The sequence below is a fragment of the Lepidothrix coronata genome, unplaced genomic scaffold (genome assembly GCF_001604755.1).
Source record: "Lepidothrix coronata isolate B3197 unplaced genomic scaffold, Lepidothrix_coronata-1.0 Scaffold11, whole genome shotgun sequence".
Lineage (NCBI taxonomy): Eukaryota > Metazoa > Chordata > Aves > Passeriformes > Pipridae > Lepidothrix > Lepidothrix coronata.
Genome location: NW_016690191.1, coordinates 2,641,887 through 2,665,378, shown reverse-complemented (window position 1 = coordinate 2,665,378; position 23,492 = coordinate 2,641,887). Strand labels below are relative to the sequence as shown.

Here is a 23,492-nt window from a genome sequence, read left to right as displayed (position 1 = left end):
GGCAGGATCCAGTTCAAGGTTGCTGTGGTGACTGTTTTCAAAGCTCTGCCTGGAATTCATTTTAGCTACCAAGAGACTGTCTGTCACTCCATGGCTACCACCTCCCACAAGAGCTTCATTCTGCTGCTAGACTGGAGCTGTTAGTGGAGTGTTCCCTGCAGACAATAGAGGCCAGTGGTCTGCTGTTTATACCCAATAAAATCTTTCTGGTTTCAGAGGTTCTTCATGGACGAGTATTTTGGCCTTAAGCTGTTGTTTGGCACAGGTTTTGCTGGACACCGGTAAGGTCAGAGTTTTGTAGTCTAGCACAGAGCAAGTTGCAAATTAAATCCAACTTTGGCTAACTCTGCTTTTCTCTAAATAACTACAGCATGTTTTATTTTGTTGGGTTTTTTGTTTGGTTTTTTTTTTTTTGTTGTTGTTGTTTTTTGTTTTTTTAAAGCAGAATAATACTGGAGCAAAAAGCAGTGCGTGTCTGAGCTGTTTTCCTTTCTTTTCACTTTCCATCAATCCTGTTTGTTGCTAATACAATGAGGAATTAATAACTGGTATGTCAGATAAATCCTGGTAAAACATTGCCCTAATGTGCTTGCAGCAGTAGCATAATGAGACAGCTACTGTAAGAAAGCTAATCCCAAAAGTTAGGCCAGCCCAGGGCTTGGCAGAGTAATTCTTTCAATCTCTGAAGATTTTCATGATTTTCATTCCTGACTCAGTTGGCTGTATCCTGTTTTTTTCTTTCTTTTGCATTAATCCCTATTTATGTTTTCTCCTCCCCTTTTCCTCATCTTTGCCCCCAAATGTTCCTCAGCTTTATATATTGAGTTTCCCTTGGCACGCCAAAAATCTGCTGATGAATACCACTTGTTTGAAAGTTGCATGCAAGATTTTTCTGCGAGTGTTTTATATGAAATCCAAGTGAGCAAGAATTTAGAACTTACTCGTGGCTTCAAGCCTAACTTTTAGTTGTGTGCATGTGATATTTGCAGTATACATCAGAAATACCCTTAGAGAGTAAAAATTGTCTATGTGTTTGGAGCACTGCTTACTGGTTTGGATGTATCCAGAGGAAAAATATCTGCAGGATAGATTTAAAAAATAGGAAACAGCTTTCTGTAAAGATGAAAGCTATTAATCATTGAAACAAATGATCAAAAGAAGTTAGGGGATCTCCACCATGGAAGCTTTCAACTCTGTAATGGATGCTTGGCTGCAGAAGAAGCAGTAACGGGCGGTGTTTGGTCTTTGTTCCAGAGCAGACGATTGAAGAATTTTGCCTTCAGTCTCTTCCTCCACAAGTCGTATGATTTTCCCTTGCAAGCCCAGCTCTGACCATTGTAGTTCCCCCATCGTGAACTGCTGTGCTAGTGCTGGGGGTGTCCTCTCCTGGCCTGCCTCATATTCCCACTCTTTAAAACTCTTCAGCATTGGAAGTACCTCAGTGTTGAGGTTGCGTGAAGGTTTCTTTTGCAACTGTCCCTGAATGTCTGGGAGCTGCATAAGTTCCTTCCCTGGAAGGAAGATCACAGAGCTGTGGTAACCCTTTGAGTCTGTTTACATGCCCCTCTTAAAGTGTTACATATTTCAGAAACAGGAAAATCTAGAAACCACTTCCAGTGCGGCAGAGGTTTGGTGTCTTCATTTACAAGTTTAAGTTGATGTGCATTAGCTGGACACAAAAGACTTAATTTATGAAATTGCTGGGTCTTGGTTGGTGTTGTTTTATTTTTCTTCCCCTGACATGCTTAATCTTTTGTAAACCCCCTTTTGTGGTTTTGTTCAGGCAATTAATGTAGAAATGAAGGTTTCTTAAGTCAGGATATGCAAGGAAGATTTGAAGCAGCACACTGATTATATAATTAATTCTCAGTTGTAAATTCATTTTGATGGAGTTAATTCTTTCCCAAAGGCCGAAGACTAGTTCTGGTCCACCCACAGTGCTGTAATCAGCTAAGAAATAAAGAAGAGAAAGGCCTTGAAGGAATGGAATTTTCGCGACTGGTTTTAGGGAAAAATTGGCAGAAACGGAAAGGATATTTTGTTTTCAATTCAAGCATAAGCTTCTGAGCTGTGATTTTGAACCATGGATATCCAAATCCTGTTTTCAAGCAGCACAGTATATTGAGTTCAAAAGAAAGCAGAAAGGAATGATACTTGAAGAGGCTGGAGAAAAATTGTCTGAGTGGTGGGATCTTGCACAGATGGGAAAGTCCATTTAATGGAAGATGTATTTAGGATTACTTTTTTCATCTTCCACAAATATGGTAGTGTCCAAATATAGCTTTCTCTGTGACAGTTGCCCATTTCCTAATAAATAGGGGCCAGTGACTGTCATCCTGATGGACTCCTACTACTTCCGACAGTGCTTTGTGAGGTGCTGACTTCAGAAAGCATAAACAACACTCCAAAATCTAAATAATTTGAAAAATCCCATTTGCTGTACTTCATTTGTCTGCTCTCTCTTGCTTAATCAGTGACCTAATAATCCTGTAGATGTATTTAGTCTGCAGGTTTCTAGAACAAAACAATAATAACAAAGAAACATTGACAAATTCCCAGGATTTTTAAATGATTATGCACATACACTGTAGTGCATACTGCAAGGACAGTTGCAGCCTATTTTACTCTTAATAACTGATTTTATTTAGAAGGCTTTCTAATCTCAGTTTGTCTCTGCCTTTACATTGGTTGGTCACATTTTATATTGGAAGTTGAAACCATCACTGTCTAGGGGTGATTTTAACTTGCACGCCAGGTAAGCACAGGCATGCAGTTGTCATTATAATCTTTGAAGTTGGTAGTTCATGTTTTATTTTCCTACTCTGCTTCATGGCTGCAGCAGAAGTTGTGTTGTGTTGGTTAAACTGCGTTATCACCACATCTCTAAGCTCAATCGAAGATGTGTAAATGAAGTCAGCATGATGCAGATAGAGCTGACAGATGATCTGCCTTGCAGCTCGGGGTAGCAAGAGTAGGCTTGCCCTGCAATATCACTTTATTTAAGTGGTTTCTTTACCCCTCTGTCTGAATTTGGACAGAATGAAATTCCCACTATCTGGTTTTCCATGAACTGTTCTCCAACTTTTACTTCCAAGTTTGGTGGAAAAAAAGCCAACTGTGGCAGAGGGACCACTGTACCACTTCCAGTGAGTGAATAGTTAAATATAATTCCAATGTGTCATTTACATTTGAGCCTAACGAGGTTATAACTGGAGCTGTGTGAAAATGACTTTTTTGTGCTATTTTCACATAAACTGACTATTTATTTATTTATTTTGTTCTGGGGTTATTTCACACCCCAAGGGTTTCATTTTTGTTGGTTGTTTTATTAATGTAAAAATACTCATTTTCACACCCAAATGTGTGATTATTTAAAAAGCTGCTTCTATTCATTGTGCACTCACTTGCAACCTAAAGGCAAATATTCAAATGTCTGGAGCTTGATAACTCCATGGTGGTTTTGGCTGGCTTTTTAAAATCAAAAATTACTGGGGAGAGAAATGGGCAGTAAGTAATTCCAAGTGTTATAAGAGCTATACTCCCATGCCTCTCTTTCTCAGCATCCAAGGATGGGTCAGAGGTTATTCCAGCACATGCTGGAGTGTGGTGCTCTGTGTCAGGCGCACACAAACCTTCTCCCATCACGGTAGTGCCAAAAGGCTGGAGCAAGAGCCCTCACCTCTGTGGTGCTGTGTGACTCTAAGTAGCCTCTGACCTTCTCCTGCATGGAGATATAATGTGGATGACAACACAGAGGCAGAATTGCAGCCGTGTTGATCCGCACGTCTCTGGCCCTCGCTCATCCCCACCCACCCTTTCCACTACCCTGACTGGTAAGGACCATGGAGAACATGGATACAAAATGCTTTTTACCATCATCTCCCCTCTCTGGGAACCAGTTGGTTAAAGCGCAGCTTAAAATGTCTTATTTTTGCTAAATTGGCCTGATTTTTGAGTGTCTAAAAGTGATGTAAAATCAGTGTCCAGGGCTCTGCGTTTTGTAATAAGTGAATGTTTTGCTGATTTCTCGCTAGAATATCTGCAACCACACCAATTTGCATGCCTGTATGTGTGTTAGATTGCTGGCAAAGAAATGCTGAATGCTGATAATTGTATACTGATTTTCAAGCCTGATTTAAGTCATTTTGATTTTTAATTCATTCTGTGCTTCCTTTTTATTTCTGCAGTTGTGTAGTAATGTCCTGTAATGTTGTTGCCTAAAATAAGCAGTAAGAAACAAAGTTGTGAGATGGCCACTGTGAAGGGAAAAGGACATTTCTTCCTTTGATTCTTTTTTTTTTCCAGTAAAAGAATAAGTCTCTGTATACAGAATGTTCAAAAAATATTGCGTTCACTATCTTGCTGCTAATTTATATACACAAAACAGCATGGCTGTGGGGAGCCCAGAAAGCTCAGAAAAGTGATATTCAGAAGTTCTGCACAAGAATATTCTTGTTCTTGAGGAGCACTGAGCAGCCAGCACTGCACATTGGGAGTGCTCAACACCTCTTTTGCTTTGGGGTGAAACTGAAGTTCTTCAGGGAAGTCCTGGTTGAGATTCTGCAGTTGATTTGCATTGGAAGGTGAAGAAACCTCTACCCACATGTTGAGGAAAAGGAAGAAAATAGGGATCTATATTTTCCATATATATTACATACGATTAAAAAATAATGTTAATTGTATGTGATAAACCCTGAGTGTGTGTTCTTTCCTTCCTTCAGTGACATACTTGAGTTCATGGACACAACAGCATTTCTGGGAATCTTACTTTGTTCACATGTCTTTGAACATCCTAGCAAATACTGAAGATATTAAAAAAAAGTTTTGGTTTTCTGTTTTGTTTTTTGTGTGTTAGGAATCTGAGAAAAAGGGGCTAATTGACAGAATCCACATGGTCCAAGAGATCATCATAGCTGTTCAAAGCATCCTAGAAGAAATAGCATCGTTTGGAGAGAGGATTAAAAAGTAAGTAATAAATTTTTTATTGCTTAACTGTGATTTGCAGTGAAGCAGAACCAGGAGGACTAAGGTGGAGTGAATGTCTTGCTCCAAAAATGACTTCAAGGTGCAGCAGGTTATCCTCACCAGTCCCACCACTGCTGCTTCTCTTATAGTCATTTATTCCAAAAACCTTTTCAAAGCCTAGAGAAGAGGTGAAGCCAAGTGCTTTACTGATACCTTCCCCATTTGCCTAAATTTCTGGTCTTATTTGTTTGTGATGGAGTAGGGAGTCATGAATGACACAGATACTTCTTGAAGATGTGGGCACAGAAGCATCAGGCATTTCTTTTCACTCCCATCACAGAAAGTAGGTAGGAACTGGTTGTTGCTTTTCTCACGCCCTCCGTGTCCAGACCTGGCTGCAGGGGTTACCAGTCACTTATGTCTCTGGCCAATGCGTTGATGTTCTTTTCTCTTTGCCATTTTGAGCTGTCTGCTTCCTGCTGGTGCCACAAGGAAGCCCAAAGGGGGTTTTCAGGGTCTCGTTGCAAGGGGAGGCACACAGTGTATTACTGACCTTAAAACGGAGGGAGGTGAAGAGCCTAAAAAAAGAGAAAAAATCCCACACACAAACACACACAAACTTTTATAACTCAATCTACTGGAGCTTAATTGACCCACATTGTTTTCTGTTTTGAACACAAAGTGATGGTTTGTGATCGAGCCACACTTTAATGAGGAGCTGGGTTCAAGCTAAAAATACAGCAAACGCATGTGCTGTGGTTCCATGCCGGACACCCCAGCTGGGGTGGAAATGGCCCAAAGATGTATTCCAGTCTATGAACAGGGCACTGTTCTGCCCAGCTGCATGGCAGGAAGGCTCAGAGCACTTAAACACTATTAATTCTTGTATTCATTTTGGTAACAATGGTCTTAAAGAACACATTGGGTATTAATGTGGAGGCCCGATGTAATTTCAGAAGAATTCTGTTGTAACTCAACAGTGATGTACCATTAAAAAATTGCTATCAAAGTTTTTTTGTAAGTGACAGACTGAATTGTGCTGCAGTTTCCGTCTGTCACTCCAGTTACACAATCATAGGGAGTTTTCTCTGAATTGAGCTATTTTGCTATTTTTTTTTTTGCTTAAGCTACTTGATTGATGATGATGGGTCCTCTCCCACCTATCTTTACTTAATATTTAATACGTCTGTTGAAGCTTAAAAGTAATTCTTGTAGCGTCCTATTAATTTTATCTGTCAAGGGAAGTTTGTCTTATTTTATAGCCTGATCAGTGGTCCACGTTCATTCTCTCTTCTTCCTACTCCCCGTCATTGTGATATGATGAAGTTAGCAGGCAGATTGTGAGAAACAGAGATGCCCAGATCTGTAAATCCATCTAACTGGACTAAAATCCATGTAACTGTGGAATAACTGGCATTATTGTAGTCCAGGTATCTCAATATTTGTTGCATGCCATAGGGTTATGTCTTATAAGGGCATGGAGGGACAAAGTAACTTCAAAGGTATGTTAGCAGTAGCTGCTCACCTTAAGTCTGTCATTGACTTAGAGATGAGAGGTCAGAGTGAAATAAAGTCCTGTTTTTCACTACAATGTTGTAAAAGTCTGAAATACTTTAGTAACTGAGCCTCTCAAGAGTGCTTCCCTTGGGAGAAATCTGATGCAGATTGTTGGAATGCAGAAGCTTGGACTGCTGCTAGAATATTACAGCTTACCCAGGCCAGCCTCCTATGTACAGTGTAGTAAGGAATTGTTGAAAATTTAAAGAAATAGAAGCAAATTTATGTACACAAAGAGAGATTTATATAAAACATTATTCCCTAATGCTATACAGAGGAATTACTCTAACTGCTCTTTCAAAGTTTAGCATCATAATTAATCCATTCCAAGTTACCATCAGGGTTGACTCTGGCTACCTGCCACATTTGAGTCATGCACTGACACACATCTCATGTCATCTCCACCGTGGCCCGGTGGAGCCAGCTCTGATGGCTCTGTCTGCAGATCAGATAATCCACCCATGAATAATGAAGAGCTGACTGGTGAGCAGAGATGTGAAACAAGTGCGACACGTAGAAGAAAAAACAAAAACAACTCACTTACATGCCTAACAACTTCACTGAGCTCCCCTGGGCTCCTTTTCTCTTTCCTTATCGTGATATCTGCCTCTCAGATATCTCCCTTAATCCATTATAACATCCAGATGTAGGAATCTGCTTATCCACCTTCCAAAGTGTCTGCAATTTATGGCATATCTGACTGTGCCAACCACTGCAAAGAGGTCATTAAATTGTTATTGGGTAGCAGAGTACAAACAGTGTCCAAGAACAGAAATGTTGAGAAGGATTGTTTTTTCCTTACAGCACATTCAACTGGACGGTGCCTTTCCTCTCTGTCCTGGCCTGCTTGGTCCTGGCAGCAGCAACAGTTATTTTGTATTTTATACCACTGAGGTACATAATTTTAATCTGGGGTAAGTACTCCACTGTGTCTCATTTATATGAGATTAAATACAATATATGTCTACAGAATGAAATCAAACAAGCTTTAAACAACCTGTTACACAGACAAACAAGTGCCGTTGCTTAGAGGTGAATAAAGATGTTATGAACTTCTTAAAATTACCATTTCTCCCCCCTTGGTTATCCGATAATTTGCTTTTCTTAGGGTTCTTTATAAGTTTCCAACAGCACCGCAAGAAGAGCATTAGCCTAGATAAGCTACTTTCAGTGTTATTATTCTTCTGCAAGAAAGTAATTAGCTTCCTGGTGCTGTAGCCCCCCAGCTGGGAAATGGTAGGAAGTGGACAAGAAGTGTTTTCAGAGCTGGACCACGTAGACCTGGACCCCAGGAGCCTTTTGGGTCTGAATATCCCTGCAATCAGAACAGGCAGTGTGCCCAGAACCCAGTGGGAGACCCTGAGCATCTCCTTTTGTCATGGGTCAGAAAGCATTTGTATGAAGATACACCATGAAGTAAAAGTAAAAGAGGAGCTTTTAAAAATTAAAACTTTCCCAATGGTGTTATGAAGAAGTATAAGATCATCTTTTGCTAAAGGAGGTGGCATTCAAGGGCATGTAGTCACAGGACAAGGGGGAATGGCTTTAAACTGAAAGAGGATGGGTTTAGATTAGATATTAGGAAAATACTATGATGGTGATGAGTCACTAGTACAAGGTGTGGATGCACAGTCCCTGGAAGTGTTCAAGGCCAGTTGGATGGGGCTTGGATGAACCCGGTCTAGTGGAAGGTATCCCTGCCCATGGCAGGGATGTTGGATTGAGTTGGTCAAGATCCCTTCCAACCCAAACCATTCTGTGATTCCAGCTGCTTGAAGACTTTCTACATCTCCAAATGGTCTCCTGTCTTATTTAGGGTAGTGACTTTTATCTCAGCCTTGAGGTAAAATGGTTGAGAATATTGTGCAGGTAATCCTCACTGACCTGTGAAAGCTTGGCCCTAGTGTGGCTCTGGGTTGTAGGGACCTCCTGTCACCCCTCCAGGGCTGAACCATCTGCAGCTGTCTTGGCTCTCCTGGATGTAGAAAACGGAGGGAATGAGAAGGTGGCAGTAAAAAAAGCCACTCCTGGGCAGCAACAGCAGCCAACAAAAAAAAACAAATAAAGCATTAAATCAAACAAAAGAAAGGGCAAAAGGAAAGGAGAGAAATTGCTGGGAGTAAAAAGTTCAGTAACAAAATATTGCTGTTCTTGTGTGGAAGACATGGTGGGTACATGAAAACTATACATCCGTTCAACATCATCTAGAGTGACAGGGCCTTCAAATATGATACATGTTAAACAACTACCCTGTGGCAAGGCCTCAAAAGACCTTATGGTATTTTCTGTTTTTTAAAAATCAGGTACACAGAAAATTGTGTTGTCATTTTGCTACAAGTATGTGGCTTAAAAGCTGAATCTCGGATGTGAAGCAGGTACATTTCAGGGAGAGGAGAAGGCTGGAGCAGCCTCCACATTCAAAATCACTTTCAGGGAAACCACGATGAGATTTTGGACAGGGGCATGATGGAATTGCATGCTGTATTATGATCCTCAGAGACAACCAGCATTTGAATTTTTTGCTGTTCTTTAAAATGGATTAGCTGATTTTCTTCACCTAGAAGAAGACCTCATGCAAGGCAAGAGAAGAGCTCATGAACTCCACAATAATATGAACATTAGAGTCCCGTAGATCTACTGTCCAGACTAGGGATCACCTCCGACAGCTCCCCATGGAGATGGGGAGCACAGTTGCTGCAGTTAGCAAGCCAAATTATTCACACAATGATCAAAATAAAGTAAACATTGTGATAAGTTTTTAGAGTTTCCCACAGCATCATAATATGGCCAACTTGTCAAATATGGCTCTGCAAAGAGGGGATAAGCTCTGAGACATGATGGGGAAAGGAAGCTTTCATTTTGAGTAGAAATGGAAGGAAAAAAAGACCTTTCCCTACCTAGTTATTTTCAAAGCCCTCCAGTTGCCTGGGCAAGAGGAGAGGGGATATCTTTGGTCATCTAGGAAGCAGATTTAACAGCAGTCTTGTTTGTAAACGTGTGTATTCTATCCCAGAATATCCCCCAGGAAGAATTCATGCTGCAATCTCTTTTCACCACCTTGTTGGCAACAGATGATGCCCAAAGTAGAGAAATACCTTTATCAATAATGCCCTCTCCTTCCTCCAGGAGGCACTTGCAGATGATTCCACGTGACAGGGAACATGTTGTGTGGCTTTAAGGCACTGTTTTCACACTAATTTTTACTTGTGAATCCCTCTTCCCTTTTTCACCTTGCCTGAACAGCTTAGAGGGGGAGAGTAGAGAAGGGTTGCATTATTTTGTTTGCCTGTATTTTTTTTCCTTTTCTTCCTAGGCATAAATAAATTTACTAAGAAGCTTAGAAATCCCTACGCCATCGACAATAATGAGCTACTAGATTTCCTCTCCAGGGTACCATCTGATGTTCAAAAGGTAAGTAATGAATGGCCACTGCCAACGGAGGCCACGAGTGACACTGAGAGCGGCCGAGCACTCCGCTTGGGAATACAATGGCAATGCACTTTTGAATAACGGAGATAAGGAATGGGGGAAAATCCACAAAGGGAGGGGGGAGAGAGAGCGTTAGAAGAGAGGAGAGCCAAAATCCTTTGTCAGAAGGATAAAATGATTGCAGAAAAATTATCCTGAAAAGACCTACTTAAAAAATGATCTGGAAAATCACTCAGCGTGGTTACTGAACTATGGTTTTCGTCACCTTTCTGCTCCGGTATTGGTACGGAGGGAGGAGAAAAATAGTCTCTTTGATAGAGATAACCATCCAAAAGGATTTGCTGAATTCTTCCTTTTCTCAAGGTAGGGGGAGGAATGGGGGGAATTATTTCCGTGACTTTGTGCTTGAGCTCCAGGCCTCCTTTGGACAATGCCCTGCTCATCTTTTTCTTTAAAGAAAACCTTGAAATGTGTATAAAATTCTCTGCAGTTGATCAGATCAATCTTCTGCCATTATGGAATTATAAGTTTTAATCTAACCAGAATCTATCCTCCCTGAATTTCAGTCAAGTCTTGTCTCTTCTCCTATTCTTTGAAACAACAACACTGTCTTCAGTAATCTCGCCTATCTTCCTAGAAATTACTTGAACAATAAGTCCTTTAGAATGTCAAGATCTGTTTATTTCTCTTGGAGGAGGGAAAATAGTCTTGCTGGGTAATGAAGCCACACGATATAAAGGATTCTTTCTTTTGTTTTAATCAACTGGAGTCTGTGTCCTCAGGCCCTGATCCTGATGCCCTGGATCCCACTGACATTGTACCTTTCTCTGTGAATCGTGGCACTTTCCCTGTGAGATGCTCCTCGGTGGGAATAAGGGAATCATAATCTCATGTATGGTGACTGTATGCTGTTGGAGACAGAAATATAATTGCTCACATGCAGTGTCAAGGCATCTGGTAGAAACAAGGTTGGGAAAAGCTTCTGGTGATATTTATCTCAAGAGGCCACCAGATTGGTTGGTGGCAGCACTAATAACTGGAAAGAAATCTCACCATAGGCTGGTGGGAGGAAAAATGCTAAACAGGAACAATCATAGAGACATTAGGCTTCAGTGTAGTTTTGTTTTTTGTCATTGCTCTTGTAGAGGCCACTGGATTTGCAGTGATGGTTTGCATATGCCCTTTAAGTGTTTATGTTTAAAGATAAGCTGCTTTTCTATTTATGCTTTATTTAACATTTATATTTATAACATTTCCTTGTGTGGTTTCTATCATTTTGGGATCCTTTGAGCTCTCCAAGGAAAATGATAACCACTTTCTATGGGAGGATTGATAAAAGTTCCTCAGATAGGACAAACCTTGGAGTTTTCTACTAGTGCTAAAAATAGTGAGGCCAAGTGACAGCCACACTCTAGTGAAAAGTCATCCATGGAAGCTCCAAAGCCCCTGCTTTGTACATGCTATCAATGCATCAGCATTTCACTGGGGTACTGCAATGAGTTAGAAAGTACTTCTGTCTGTACATTTGCCATTTACAACCCACATGTGTTGGACAAAAGACAGAAAAGGGGTAAAAAAGATGGCATGTTCAGCCAAAGTTTCCCCATGATTTCAATGGGAATACTTTTCTCTACCACAACAGACAATTTGGAGATTACACAATCCTTTGCAGTTTATCACATGTGTTTTAACCATTATATTGTATATGAATTTGTTTTGGAAGGTGGAGGTAGCTTTTCCCAGGTTCTATTTGGGAGTATACTTTCCTTTTTTGGAAATGATTAAGTACATCAACCTCCCAAGGTCTGTGTATGGTTTTGAAAACTGTCATCTTACTGTCTATTGGGATCCACTTGAATTGAAACTCCTGAGAGAAGTTTATTAAACTTATAGGTTAATGCCAGAGAGATAAGAAAAACAACTCCCAAACCAAAACAAACCCAAAAGATCTACCCTATGTTGCTGAAATCAGGTAGAACCCCATGTATCTCATTAGAAAAATCTGCTTTTAATATTTTTGTTTCAAGAAATGATGCATGACTTCTCAAATCCTTCCTGCAATTAATCCCCCATGTTCCTGTGTTTAGAAAATGATTCATTACTTTTGAACCTTCCTTAGTTTCCCTTGGTTTGTCCTCAGGGAGCCATTAACACACACTGTAGTGAGCTAGAGTTACCTAACTGCAAACGTCATGTCTATTTGTTTTTACAGGTGCAGCATGCTGAATTGAAACCATACAGCAGCTCCAGTCCCATTAGGAGGAAGCGGAGTGCGCTATAGGATGCAGCGGGATTTCGGAATGCAGCATCTCCCTCCATCCACACGCATGTGCACACAAGCTGCAGCCCTCCCCTCCTTCTAGCTTCAGAACAATAATACTAGAATCACTGCCACAGGCTTTTTCTTTTTTTTTTTTTTTTTTTTTGGAAGATGTGTTTTTTGATAAACACCTATCCTGGGTTTCTTTTTTGGGATGTCTTTTTGGCATGGAGTCATAACCCAAAAAAGAGCAAGGTGGAACGTATAAATTAGCTTGTGGGGTGGGGAGGAGGAGAATGGGAGAGGATGGTGCAACTGCACCTTTTATTTTTCTTTTTTCTTTTTCCCTTTGATTGCAGAGACAAGGCTGGATGTGGCAGCACTCCCTGTTTTATGTAGGAAGAGATAATTCCGCTTAGTGTAGCAGATCAGCTGAGCTGATGTGAGGAGATGCTCTGAACCAGTTTTTAACATATCCAACAGATTTACATTAAGATATGAAAGCTATTCTTTTCTGAATTAAATCACTGTGCCTAGAAAGGTTTAAGCTCTGAATTAACGAGTCTTTGATACCCATCTTCTGTTCAAGCAGTGTACATTTTAGAAAGTTTTTTATCATAATTAGCAGAAAGAGCTAGGAGCTCCAACAGTATCTCAATATTTCATCCAGCACTTGTGGTTTTTCTTTTTCCTTTTTTTTTTTCCCCTCTTTTTTTTTTTTTTTTTTTTTTAAAGCCCACCCTGTGGTTAACTCTTTGGATACTGGAATCATCAGAGATCCATTGCTGGCAATGGATGCATGAAAACCTTATGCCGTGAAAGGATTAAGAGACTGTGGAAAAGGCTAACTCACTGACCTGAAAAGACTCTGTTGACTTGCCTTTTATAATTCCATCTCATCAGATAATTTCAGCATTGCTGTTGTTTTCCTGTCTAAATCCAGAGGGGTCGACACTACAGATCCAAGAGAAAAAAAACACTTTATAGCCTTAAAGAAATAAGTACTTGTGCAGAAAGAGAGCCCTGTGCCCAAAGATGTGGTTGTGCAATAGTCTGCAGGCTTTGGTCAGCCACTGATGTCTTCTTGTAGTCTTTCCTGGTGGTTCACAAGGAGAGGACCGGAAAGTGAAGTCATATGGAAACCGAGAAAAGACAGAAGAAAGGACCCCTTATTCTGTTCTGAGGAGAATGTGATTTCTTGCTTGCTTACCAGTCTTTTAACTATTGTGCTTTTGCTTTATATATTTCATATAACCAGCATTATTCAGATTGTTTGACTGGGGTAACTAAAACACAGAATCATATGTAAACCTGCTTAATTTTGGTGATAGTGTAGCCCTTGATCCTTTAGGTGCTGTAGGACATTGTGGGAGTAACTTGCCACTGCAAGAAGTCACTGGTAGCACAAGAGCTGGAGTTTTCTTCTTATTCTTAGCCAGGGGCTACCACCAGCATCCCCTGTGGTAGTTCACAGAACAAAGAAATAAAGAAACCTTAGAGACAGGTTTCTTTTTACCAAAAAAAATTTAATTTGGTAGTCACCTAATAAATGGATGGGTGATCCAAATGGAGTTGTGTGTGGTTCTGTGGGCCTGTTGCATGAATTTGAAGAAGGAAAACTAACAGCAGAGTATCTTCCACTGGATTATTTTCCAGATTCAGTAATTTTTCGTAAGTTTATTTTTCAAAGTCCCACTGTGCCTTTGAATAAGGACAGGCACATTTTCATATACTTGATTGGATAAAGAATGTATTTTGCTCATGCAAAGTGTGTGTAGCTGCAAATGGAAGGATAGAAGAAAGATTATCCTGGTTTAAAAAGCCACAAAAATGCCTCTTTGTTTGCACGTGTGCTTGTGTACCCATGTGTATACAGAGTTGTGTATAAAGAGTACATGTATAATGTATTTATAGGAGAGTGTGTGTGGGAAAATGGGTGAATATACAGATTGAAAAACCTTGAAAATGTTTATGAAAAATGCCAAAGATTCTAAAGCTTATCATCTGCGTCTGTTCTTCTTCATTTTGTATCTTTCCCGGCATGTCTCTCTGGCTGAGCCAGATCTCTGCATGATTTGATTTACTTCAACTTAATGAAGCTGGTTGGAAAGAGCCTTGTAGAAATTACAAAATCTCCAGTAAATCTCCTTCTTGTACATACAATAGATGTCCACGGAACCCTTTTGTTAAACCAGTTTCTCAATCTTCTCTGTAAACAATGCCTCATTGTCTCGCTTAAAACTATCATCTGGTTTATCAAACTGAAGTCTTGTCATTTTGTAAGGACCAAAGTCAGACATATTTAAGCAGGCATGTGAGATCTGATGGTTTATTTGAGTGAAAACATTCAACTGCAGGAAAAATCGCTTATTTATTCAGAAAGTGGGATTCATACTTTAATAGATTTGTTGAGTTTTTTCCTAAGATTTTTCCACGTGGAGCTTATTTCTGTTCAGGAGACAGGGTCACTTTTTTTTTTTAAATTTTATTTTTTAATTTTTCCTTTTTTTTTGATGTAGATATGTTGGGTTTCAGAATAATTTGTGTTAATTGTTGCACTGGGGACATACCAAATGAAGGGGTTTGGATGGTCCAGTACCTATATATGTTGTAATGAGCTCTTTGTTTTGATAACTGCTGTTTGAAATGCAATAAACATCTGAGGTTAAGCTGATGCTTTTAATTTATCTGGTTTAGGACATATGTTTCCCATTCTTTGCAAAATACTGTGCTATAATATTTACTATCTGACTAGGTAAGCAAGTACATCCCTTGGCAGAGCAGTGTAACAGCTAACACTGGAATTTACTTGAAGTGGAGTAAGGAGCACAAGTATATCTGTGCTGCAGCAGGAGATGAGGTAAAGCCTTATCCCACCTACATAAAACTCTTCAGTGGGATTTCCTAGGCCCTGCCTAAAGGAGAAGAGGGTTATGTGCACTTACTGCACTCTACTGTCATCAAACTCTATATTCAGATTTTTTCATTTGGATCTTAAAGCAAGAGTATTAGTTGATATCTCTGTATGTCCATTTGCCTGTGCAGCTTATCAGCGTTTACATTGTTAATCTATTCAATGTACAGCATAGAAATTATAAATTTATATTTTCAATTTAAGGATTAAAAAGACGTTTCAGTGCATTTGCAATCTAAAGTCTCTGAGACCAGAAGCCATTTGGAAATTTAAATCTAAGTGTGTGTCTTTTGGATTTTAGAATCATGGAGATATGGGAATATGAAGCATGTCCACTAACTGTACAGTGTGTAAATGCCTGGGTTTGATGTGTATGTGCAAATGCAGTGTGTACTCATGTTTGCCCAAACAAAAGCTTCTGCTGAAAGTTGGTTTCTTGAATAATCATGAATAGGACTGAGGACTCGGCTGCCCTATGGAACGTTGTCAGTGAAACTCAGTCACTGAAATGCACCTTGTGGGAAGCAAGCAAACAACTCAATAAAGCACAGCTGGTGGAAATGTCACACACCTTTCCTTTTCATCTGCTTGCAAAGCTCCAGTTTTAACCTTCAGCCCTGGCTCTGCTTCCCCCCCCAGTCCCCTCCTGAGGCCCGACAAAGCTGTGGAGAGCCCAGGCTTTGCCCTGCAGCCCGGGGATCCCAGTGGAGAGCCCTGCCCAGCAGACCAGCACCGACACCCGTGTGCATGAGAAGGGGAAACTGCTGCTCCCATAGAAATTAGACTGGCTGCTGCTAATTCCCTGCCTGGGGTAAGAGTGCTAACAACTCCCTGAATTGGGCTGTCCCACTTGAACACAGAGACTTGCCATTTAATTTCCTGTACTCTACATGGGGCTAGGTTTTATTTTATATTTTTAATTTGGAGGGCCTGATCCTGCAGGCGTTACCGCAAGGGGAACTGGAGTTATTTTCTCATCAGACCAATAGGTTCACATCAAGAAGGAAATTTGGCGTCTCTGAACCTTAAGAAAAAAATTGACGAAATACATTCTAACCAAACCTTAACCTTTAGATTTTCCGTCCTTTTACTAAGCTGATAGACTGTTTTGGAAATGTTAGCTTTGACTTTAGAGACTATGGCATGTGTTAGTAGTGAATCCTGTTCTTACTTAACATTGTACTTAATGTTGTAAAGCTACATAAGTCACAGCCCTGGTGCATCTCCCGCTTCAAATCACATGGAGGCATGATACGAATATGTACTCCTCAGCATCCTAAAAGTTACCAAGTCAGAAGGAAGCTGAGGTACTACAAATGATGGTTAATCTGTTGGACTGTTTTAATCATTCTAAATTTGGCTAAGCCAGGCGAAATACAATTTTGGGACAAAGTATCTGCCTGACAGTAGGGAAGACCCTCAGCAGTGACAGTAATTATATTGTTCAAGGAACTTGTGAGCAAAGGACATGTTTATGATTAATGTAAATATTCACAAGCATTTAGAAATAGTGTTGGAATGAAAAAACAGCCTCTTGAGATTATAGCATTTTTAATCTACTTTTCTCTGTGATGCTTTGACTGAAAACAATGCAGCATTTCAAGAGAATTTAGAAGGTCATTTTGTTTTGAATAAGAGACATTCTCTTCTAACATAAATCATGAAACTGAGCACGAAGAAGCAGGAGGTGGCATTCAGGTCTCAGTATTTGCAGCAGCAGCACCTGGGTGGGCACAAGTTCAAACTCTCAGCGTGGCTTTCACCTGAGGGCTGGTGATTCTTGTTAAATTTTACGTGAATGAACATTTGCCAGTCGGTTCCTGTGTGTTGGATTGAACACCTGCAAATTCCCTCTTGGCTGAACAAGATGATGTACCTCTTACAGGGAAGAAAGTAAGAGCTGGAAGACTTGCTGGTGTAAACTTCATTTGTGCTGATGTCGTAGTGCAACCAGCCTTCTAAACGCTTGAGGACTTCCTTGCAGAAGGAAGGTGGGACAGGCTCATGGTCTGGGCACATATATCTGGTTCTGGACATTACAGGGCCAACCATGGTCAAATTTAGATAGTCAACAGATTATGCCTCTCACTCTTAACTATTGGCTGCTAGAATGGCTTAGCAAGCACATTTAAAGAGTGGCTTTCAGTCCATGAAGGAAAAATAAGGCACTGGTGTTCAGAGATTTGGAGGGTAGATGGATAGGTATGGAACCTGTGCTAGGGAGTGCTTCCTCAGGGGACCTAGGGGCTGTTTAGTTAGGGATTTCTCCTCCATTTGTTGTGAGTAGATTTCTGGCAGATGAAAGAATAATTTTTTCGCTCTTCATCTCTGCATTTTGGTAAGTTATTATTAAATGCTTAACTGTCATCTACAAACTGAAGATGACAAATCCTAAGGACTTGGGCCTGACACTTCCAGAGGTATGGTTAGCCCAGATTCTCCTTGAGGCCCAAAGGGATGGGGGGATAAAATGATTCTGGATACAAATGCCTTCAGGGCAGTGCAAAGTCTGTTCACCTGTAATGTTCCAGTGACTTCAAAGATGCTGGTCAGTACTTCAGTTTCACCTTCAGAATGGTAAGTGAATAAAAGGGGGAATTATCTTAACAACACTACTTTTTATTCCTACTATAGATTTTTTTTTTAATGAGGTCACATGAAAAGAAAAAAACCACATTATTTCTTGAGCAAACACTTGCTGCTACTTCTACCTACTGTATGTGGAATATGGGCTTTGACTAGTTTTTGATCTCTCACTATCACCTAGAGCAGCTGATTCTAAGGGCCTGAGTCTATGTGCAGTTAAACCATTTATTTTTCTCTTGCTCAGTACTGCCACCTCCCAAAGTAAAGAAAATATCTTCATTTTCAAGTGGAGATGCACAGTGGAAAGAGCATATGTTCCTACAGACAAAAAAAGACTGTTAGATTCAGTGACTTGTGTGCTAAATTTTGCTTTCATCATGGCTGTCTGCTTTCTCCCTCCATCTTCTGTCTGCCTGTGGTCGGCTCATTCCACAGAGTGAGTATCCAGAGCCACACAGCAGCTACAACCTCAGAAGGGGCAGGAGGGGGGTGAAGTCTCCCTCCAGCCCTGGCAATAGACGACTTTACTGAAAGTCAATGCCATTCCCTTGCATTTATCACTGCCACTCTTGCTCTGCATATTTTTGGTATTCGCCATGCATTGTTAGCAGTGATTGTCATGTAATTAAATCACTGCTCATCACAGGAGCCTATTTTTATGCTGAGATAAGCATCAGAAGTCTGCTGCAGCGTCCCCCAGATCAATAAAGATGTTCCCTGTAGGATTACAAATAGTCTGGGGTTGTACAGGGCACTAGAATTAATTAGGAATGATTTCTCTTTTTCTTTCTTCTTTCAATACATTTTTAATTGTTTATCCATTTTCGATGGGCTTGTTTTTAACTCTGCCGTGATGGCCCAGATGCTTCTGCTCAGACCTTTTGAGTATGATATGATATATCAGTTTGGGCAATACCAAATTGCTGTGAGCAGTCACTATTATCATCATCTTTCCATAGCCATGTGTGACTGTTGCTTCAAAATATGTTTTTGAATGAGATATTTGCATCTCAGGCTTTGCACTTGAGATTACAGTTAAACCGGTTTATAAACGATTGGAGATCCAAACCCAATGGTTAACCTTCAGGTGCTATGCTGAAGATTTTGGCATTTTGATCAGAAGACCAGAGGGCAGGTGGAGAAACTTGAGCCATTTCCTGAGGAGGCATTTGCCCAAGGTCACAGAGCAAGTCTGTGGCAGAAAGAGGACGAGCACCCTGGATTATTTTGGTTTAGACTCCTAGTTTCAGCTATCCACTTCTCTTTGCATTGTTTTTACTTTTTCTGCTGCTTGTGTGCCAAGGTGATTTTATCATCCTCCCTGGGCCATGGTCCATAGAAGCTGTGGGCTGTCTATGTAAGACACTGTATGGTGGGGCAGAAGTTTCTGGAGAGTTTCTAAAAACAGACTGGGAATGTCCCTGAATGGATGAGGCATAGGGAAGTTGAAAGTCTTGATTTTCACTGCCCTTAAACCAAACAGCTGAGTACGTCATCCTTCTGATCCAGCATCATCAAAAATGGAAGTGGCTTCTTCAGCTGTGCTGGTGAGAGAGTGTTTGCCCTCTTGAAAGCACAGGGAAAAAAGTAAATTCCTTTTAGGGAATAGAAGCAGTGTCAGGATTCCTGTAGGGAAGAATAATCACTTCTCTCCATGAAAAAGCAATGAACAGTTGAGTGTTTTGCACTTGCATTGCTGTACAAAAGTGTTCTTCATGAGCTGCACCTGAAGTGCACTGAAATCAAATGCCTGTGGAGCAAAAGAGGCTTTGGATCAGTCTGACTACTTCTATGGAAGGGATAAACAGTGGCCAAATTTGCCGCTGATAAGTGGGATGCACTTAATGCAGAGGATTCCATCAAGATTCAAGGCCACATGAACTTACTGGATCACAAACCAGCAGAAGGTACCTGTGCCCAGAACATGATGTGATGCAGCTCCTGTCAGGCAGCCAGAACCCACCTGCCCAGGATTGGTGTAGGGCAGCACAGGAGAAGAGCTGGCAGCCCATGAACATCTCTGGCTTAAAAGCTTGGTGAAAACCCTCTGAGCAAGCCTCTTCTCAAATGAGCAGTCAGGAGGGAGCTCCTGCACAGACCACATTCTGCAGCAGTGGCTTGTTCTGCCCTCCACTGCAGCACTGTGCGCTAATAGAAGAAAGGACACCATCATTCTTGCTTGTGCCAGCAGAGCCCTGATGATTTCAGCACTTGTTTCTGGTTTACCCTGTGCAACAGAGAATTCAAGCTTGCCTCTTTTCCACTTACCAGCTCCCTCCTTCCTGGGAAGGGGCTCTGGGGGATTTTGTTTCTCCCCTGAAACTCTGCAGAGCTGCTGCTCACCACAGGCAGGGGTCTGCATAGTGGGCTTTTGGCAGCTCTTCTACTGCATATGCATAGTGTTAGGCTTCTTTACAGGAAATCTCTTTCTAAAGTTATTTTCTGTTTTCTCATGTGTTCAGTCATTTCCATCATCACAGTGTGACTTGGATTAAGGTAATTCAGAGCAGGAGACTCCTATGAAAGGTATGTTTGCCTCAGAAATTTTTATAAGAAATAATTCTATTGCCAGCTCGCAAGGTCAGTTTGCTTGCCACCAGCCTTCCCATTTTTTAAGTAGTATTATTAGAGCTCAAATGTATGAGATGAATTTAACATTGCCATAAATTTTGGTTGACTGCAGATTTTTGGGGGATGGTTGGCATCCATGCTACATCAAAATGCTCAATGTTATGGAAAACTGGATTACTTAACCAAAGGGGGAAGTATACTGAGATTTTCAGTGGGCAGTTGTCTTAAATCCAGCGAGCACCATCCCAGTCCTGCTGAAGTCAGTGCAACTCTCCCATTGTTCTGAAATTAGCCCTGGACAGCCTTGCTGGGTGGTGACCTCTGTGGCAGTTGCACGGTCTTCTCATAGATAATCTGCAAATTGCCCATGAACCATATGTACAAACGTGTTTGGTATGGTGCTAATTTACTGGCAAGGTCTGGGTACACGAATCCAACACTCTGCTTGGGAGGAGTGTCAGCAGTGCCCAGCAGCCAGTGTAGAGGTTTGATTTCTGTGCAGCATGTCGGGGATATCTGAGGAATGGGCTCAGCCTCCCTTTGACATGCATTTAGAGATCTCCAACCAGGCCAGAATTTGCCAGATGACAACGATGGGGAAGGCATCAGAAATATTTCTGTAGATATAACCCCTCCACACCCCAAAAGAAATTTATCTAGTTCGTGCATGGGTGTTACAAAAACCTTGTTCAGGGCTACAGGACGTGACTGGACATTATCAGTCCTGTGTTCCGGCCGAGTTTATTTTGGGGTGGTCGGAAAGGAAATCCTAGTGTAGAGGAGGGTGGAACATTTTTGTTGAACTGATGTGAAAAAGAAAAATACCTGGCCATTTGGAAGGGTTTGAACTCTTAGCATAAGGCTCTGGGAGATGGATGAATGGTCAGAGGGAGGTGACGGGTGGGTCAGAGGTCCGATGGCATAACTCATCACTGTGAGAAGTCCCTATCTCACAGTGAAAGTCTAAGAACTGGCTGGCAGCAGCGTGACCCGTAGCAGCTAATTCATCAGAAGGATTTCCCGTCTGAATATGCAGATGTGTGCACAATTATTTTACCTATCTTCCCAAACAGAGCCCGTGTCCCTGCACGCTTAAATAAATCTTGGCGCTGTCCCTTCCAGAAGGCATTTTGGGTTCAGCCTGGTTGCCTGCATCCTGAATAGTTTTGTTCAGCGGAGTCCTTGCAAACAGCCCGTCTCCTCTTCCCTTTCCGCTTCCCCTTCCTCCTCCTCCCATCCCACTGCAATCACTGCTGCCCAGACCCATCCTTCACTTGCACAAAACTGATTTCTGTTTATGGAGCAGCTGGCAGCAGCAAGGCTCGAGCACTGAGCGATGACTAAGAAACAAGCCCACTTTTCCCTTAGCTGTCAGGAGCTTTTAGAAATAACACCCTCCTCTGAGGAAGTCAGAATAGCAACAGGAAAATAAGTAAAACCTATTATAAAACAGTTGTCCAAGAACTTAGGCACGGCGCGGGGTAGAGATCAATATGCTGTGAAGGTTAAATCTATTTTCACACTGTGTTCTATTTCACAGTTTAATGGTGTTTTAATGTGTCTGTCACTGAACCCCCTTCATGTTATGCAGGTAGAGCCTTTACAAAGGAGAAATAACATTGGCTTTACAAGCTTCACAGTAACATCTTATTTACCAGCTGAGATCTGATGCTTTCCTGCCTGGATGTATGCCAGGGCTTGACTATTTTAGTTTACTTATTTTATTATTTTATTTTATCTTATTTTTATTTTATTTTGCTTTATTTATTTATTTATTTAATTTTTATTTTTTTAGAAGAGGTAATATGGTGTTGCATTTACAATAATTTTTAGATGGCTTTTGGGGAATGTCTGTAAGGATTGGAGCAGCAGGAGCATGTGTGTGCCTGTGTAGAAGGGACAGAAATATCTACTGCTGTTTATACAAGCTAAATACATGGAGGATATGCAGCATTCCCACAGTTGAGTTTGCATCCAGTCCAAAATGGTTTTAATGGTTTAGCTTGAACTTGGCTGATGCTGGGATGTTCCATTGGACTTGGGAAGAGCATGGAGGGCAAAGTAAAGATTCTGAAAGAGGATGAGGGAGAAGGAGAGTTGACTTCAGCCTGTGCTAGTGGAAAGGATGAAAGGGGAGGGAAAGAGAGAAAGGGAGCAAAGGCCAAGAAGGAAGTGTGTTATAAAATCCAGGGTATGTGCAGTGCTAAAGCACACATACAGAGCTGTCTTCACTGTTTGAGATGAAGAATTTTGTATTTCCAAGGCTCAGCTCGCATCCTTTGTTTAGAAGATGAAAAAGGAAAAACCTCTGTTTTGCTTTAATTATCTCTTTTGAACACCACCTAGGGAAGGGAGAGGCTGGGATACCCTAGTCCAAGCGTACTGCTGGTTCAGGGCTTCCGATGTGGAACAGGGCAGGCAAATGCTGTGTGTTGGTGTTGGTGGGCTGACCTGCTTGGTGGGGATGCTTTGACAAACCTCCCACTGCCTGTGGCTGAGCCAGCAGCTGGACACGGCCTCTGGCCATTTACACCCCCCTGCAAGGAGTCAGGGCTGCACAACAATGTATTTTCTCCCGCTGACGAGTCTGGGAGAGCCGCAATCGAGCAGCTCCTCTAGTTTTGCCATGAGCGAATCTTTGTGCCTGTGTTATCCAGAGGGACTTGCTCCAGACATCCTCATATTGTAGTTGATGTGTGGAATTGCAGGAGGACAACCTGCATATGCCAGTGGCTTCTCTTGGGTGATCTCTCTCCCAGCTATGCTCTCAGCAGCTCTCTCACATTGCTGGGAGAGCTCTTTCCTTTGCCTTCTCACCTCCCTCATCTTTTGCTCCCTCCTTTGCTCTTTACCCTCCTCTTCCTTTGTATCGCAGCCAAATGACTTAACTCTGCTGAACCTCCTGGGAGGGGTAGGCTGTGAGAAGGGAATGCATCAGAGAAGGAGATATAATATTAAATCTTAGGAGCAACTTGTTATAAAGCTCATGCTTTCCCTCAGCCTTTGCTCTGCCTGGGTCTGCTGAGGGCTGGTGCTTGCTGGAGTGTGAGTTTTTAGACTTGCAGAGCATTGACTTGGCTTAACCTGCATATCCCACTGCAGCAGAAGTGTCTGCAATGTGTGTTTTGGCTTTGGTGCACTGTGTGCTCTGAGTTCATCTCTTCCCCCCTTCCGCTTTCCATTGTTGGAACAACAATCTTATTCTGGATG

General features: G+C 41.4%; 1 protein-coding gene across 2 annotated transcripts in view; it reads left to right on the top strand.

The window, feature by feature from the left end:
* The window catches only part of MCTP2 (multiple C2 and transmembrane domain containing 2), a 120,495-nt gene extending 104,888 nt beyond the window's left edge, over positions 1-15,607 (top strand). For both annotated transcript variants that reach the window (XM_017805277.1, XM_017805278.1), the window contains 4 exons: positions 4,856-4,965; positions 7,327-7,436; positions 9,836-9,933; positions 12,164-15,607. In XM_017805277.1, the coding sequence (XP_017660766.1) occupies positions 4,856-4,965; positions 7,327-7,436; positions 9,836-9,933; positions 12,164-12,232 (387 nt within the window). In that variant the 3' untranslated portion in view covers positions 12,233-15,607. The remainder of the gene's footprint in view (positions 1-4,855; positions 4,966-7,326; positions 7,437-9,835; positions 9,934-12,163) is intronic.
* Positions 15,608-23,492: the final 7,885 nt, after the last annotated feature.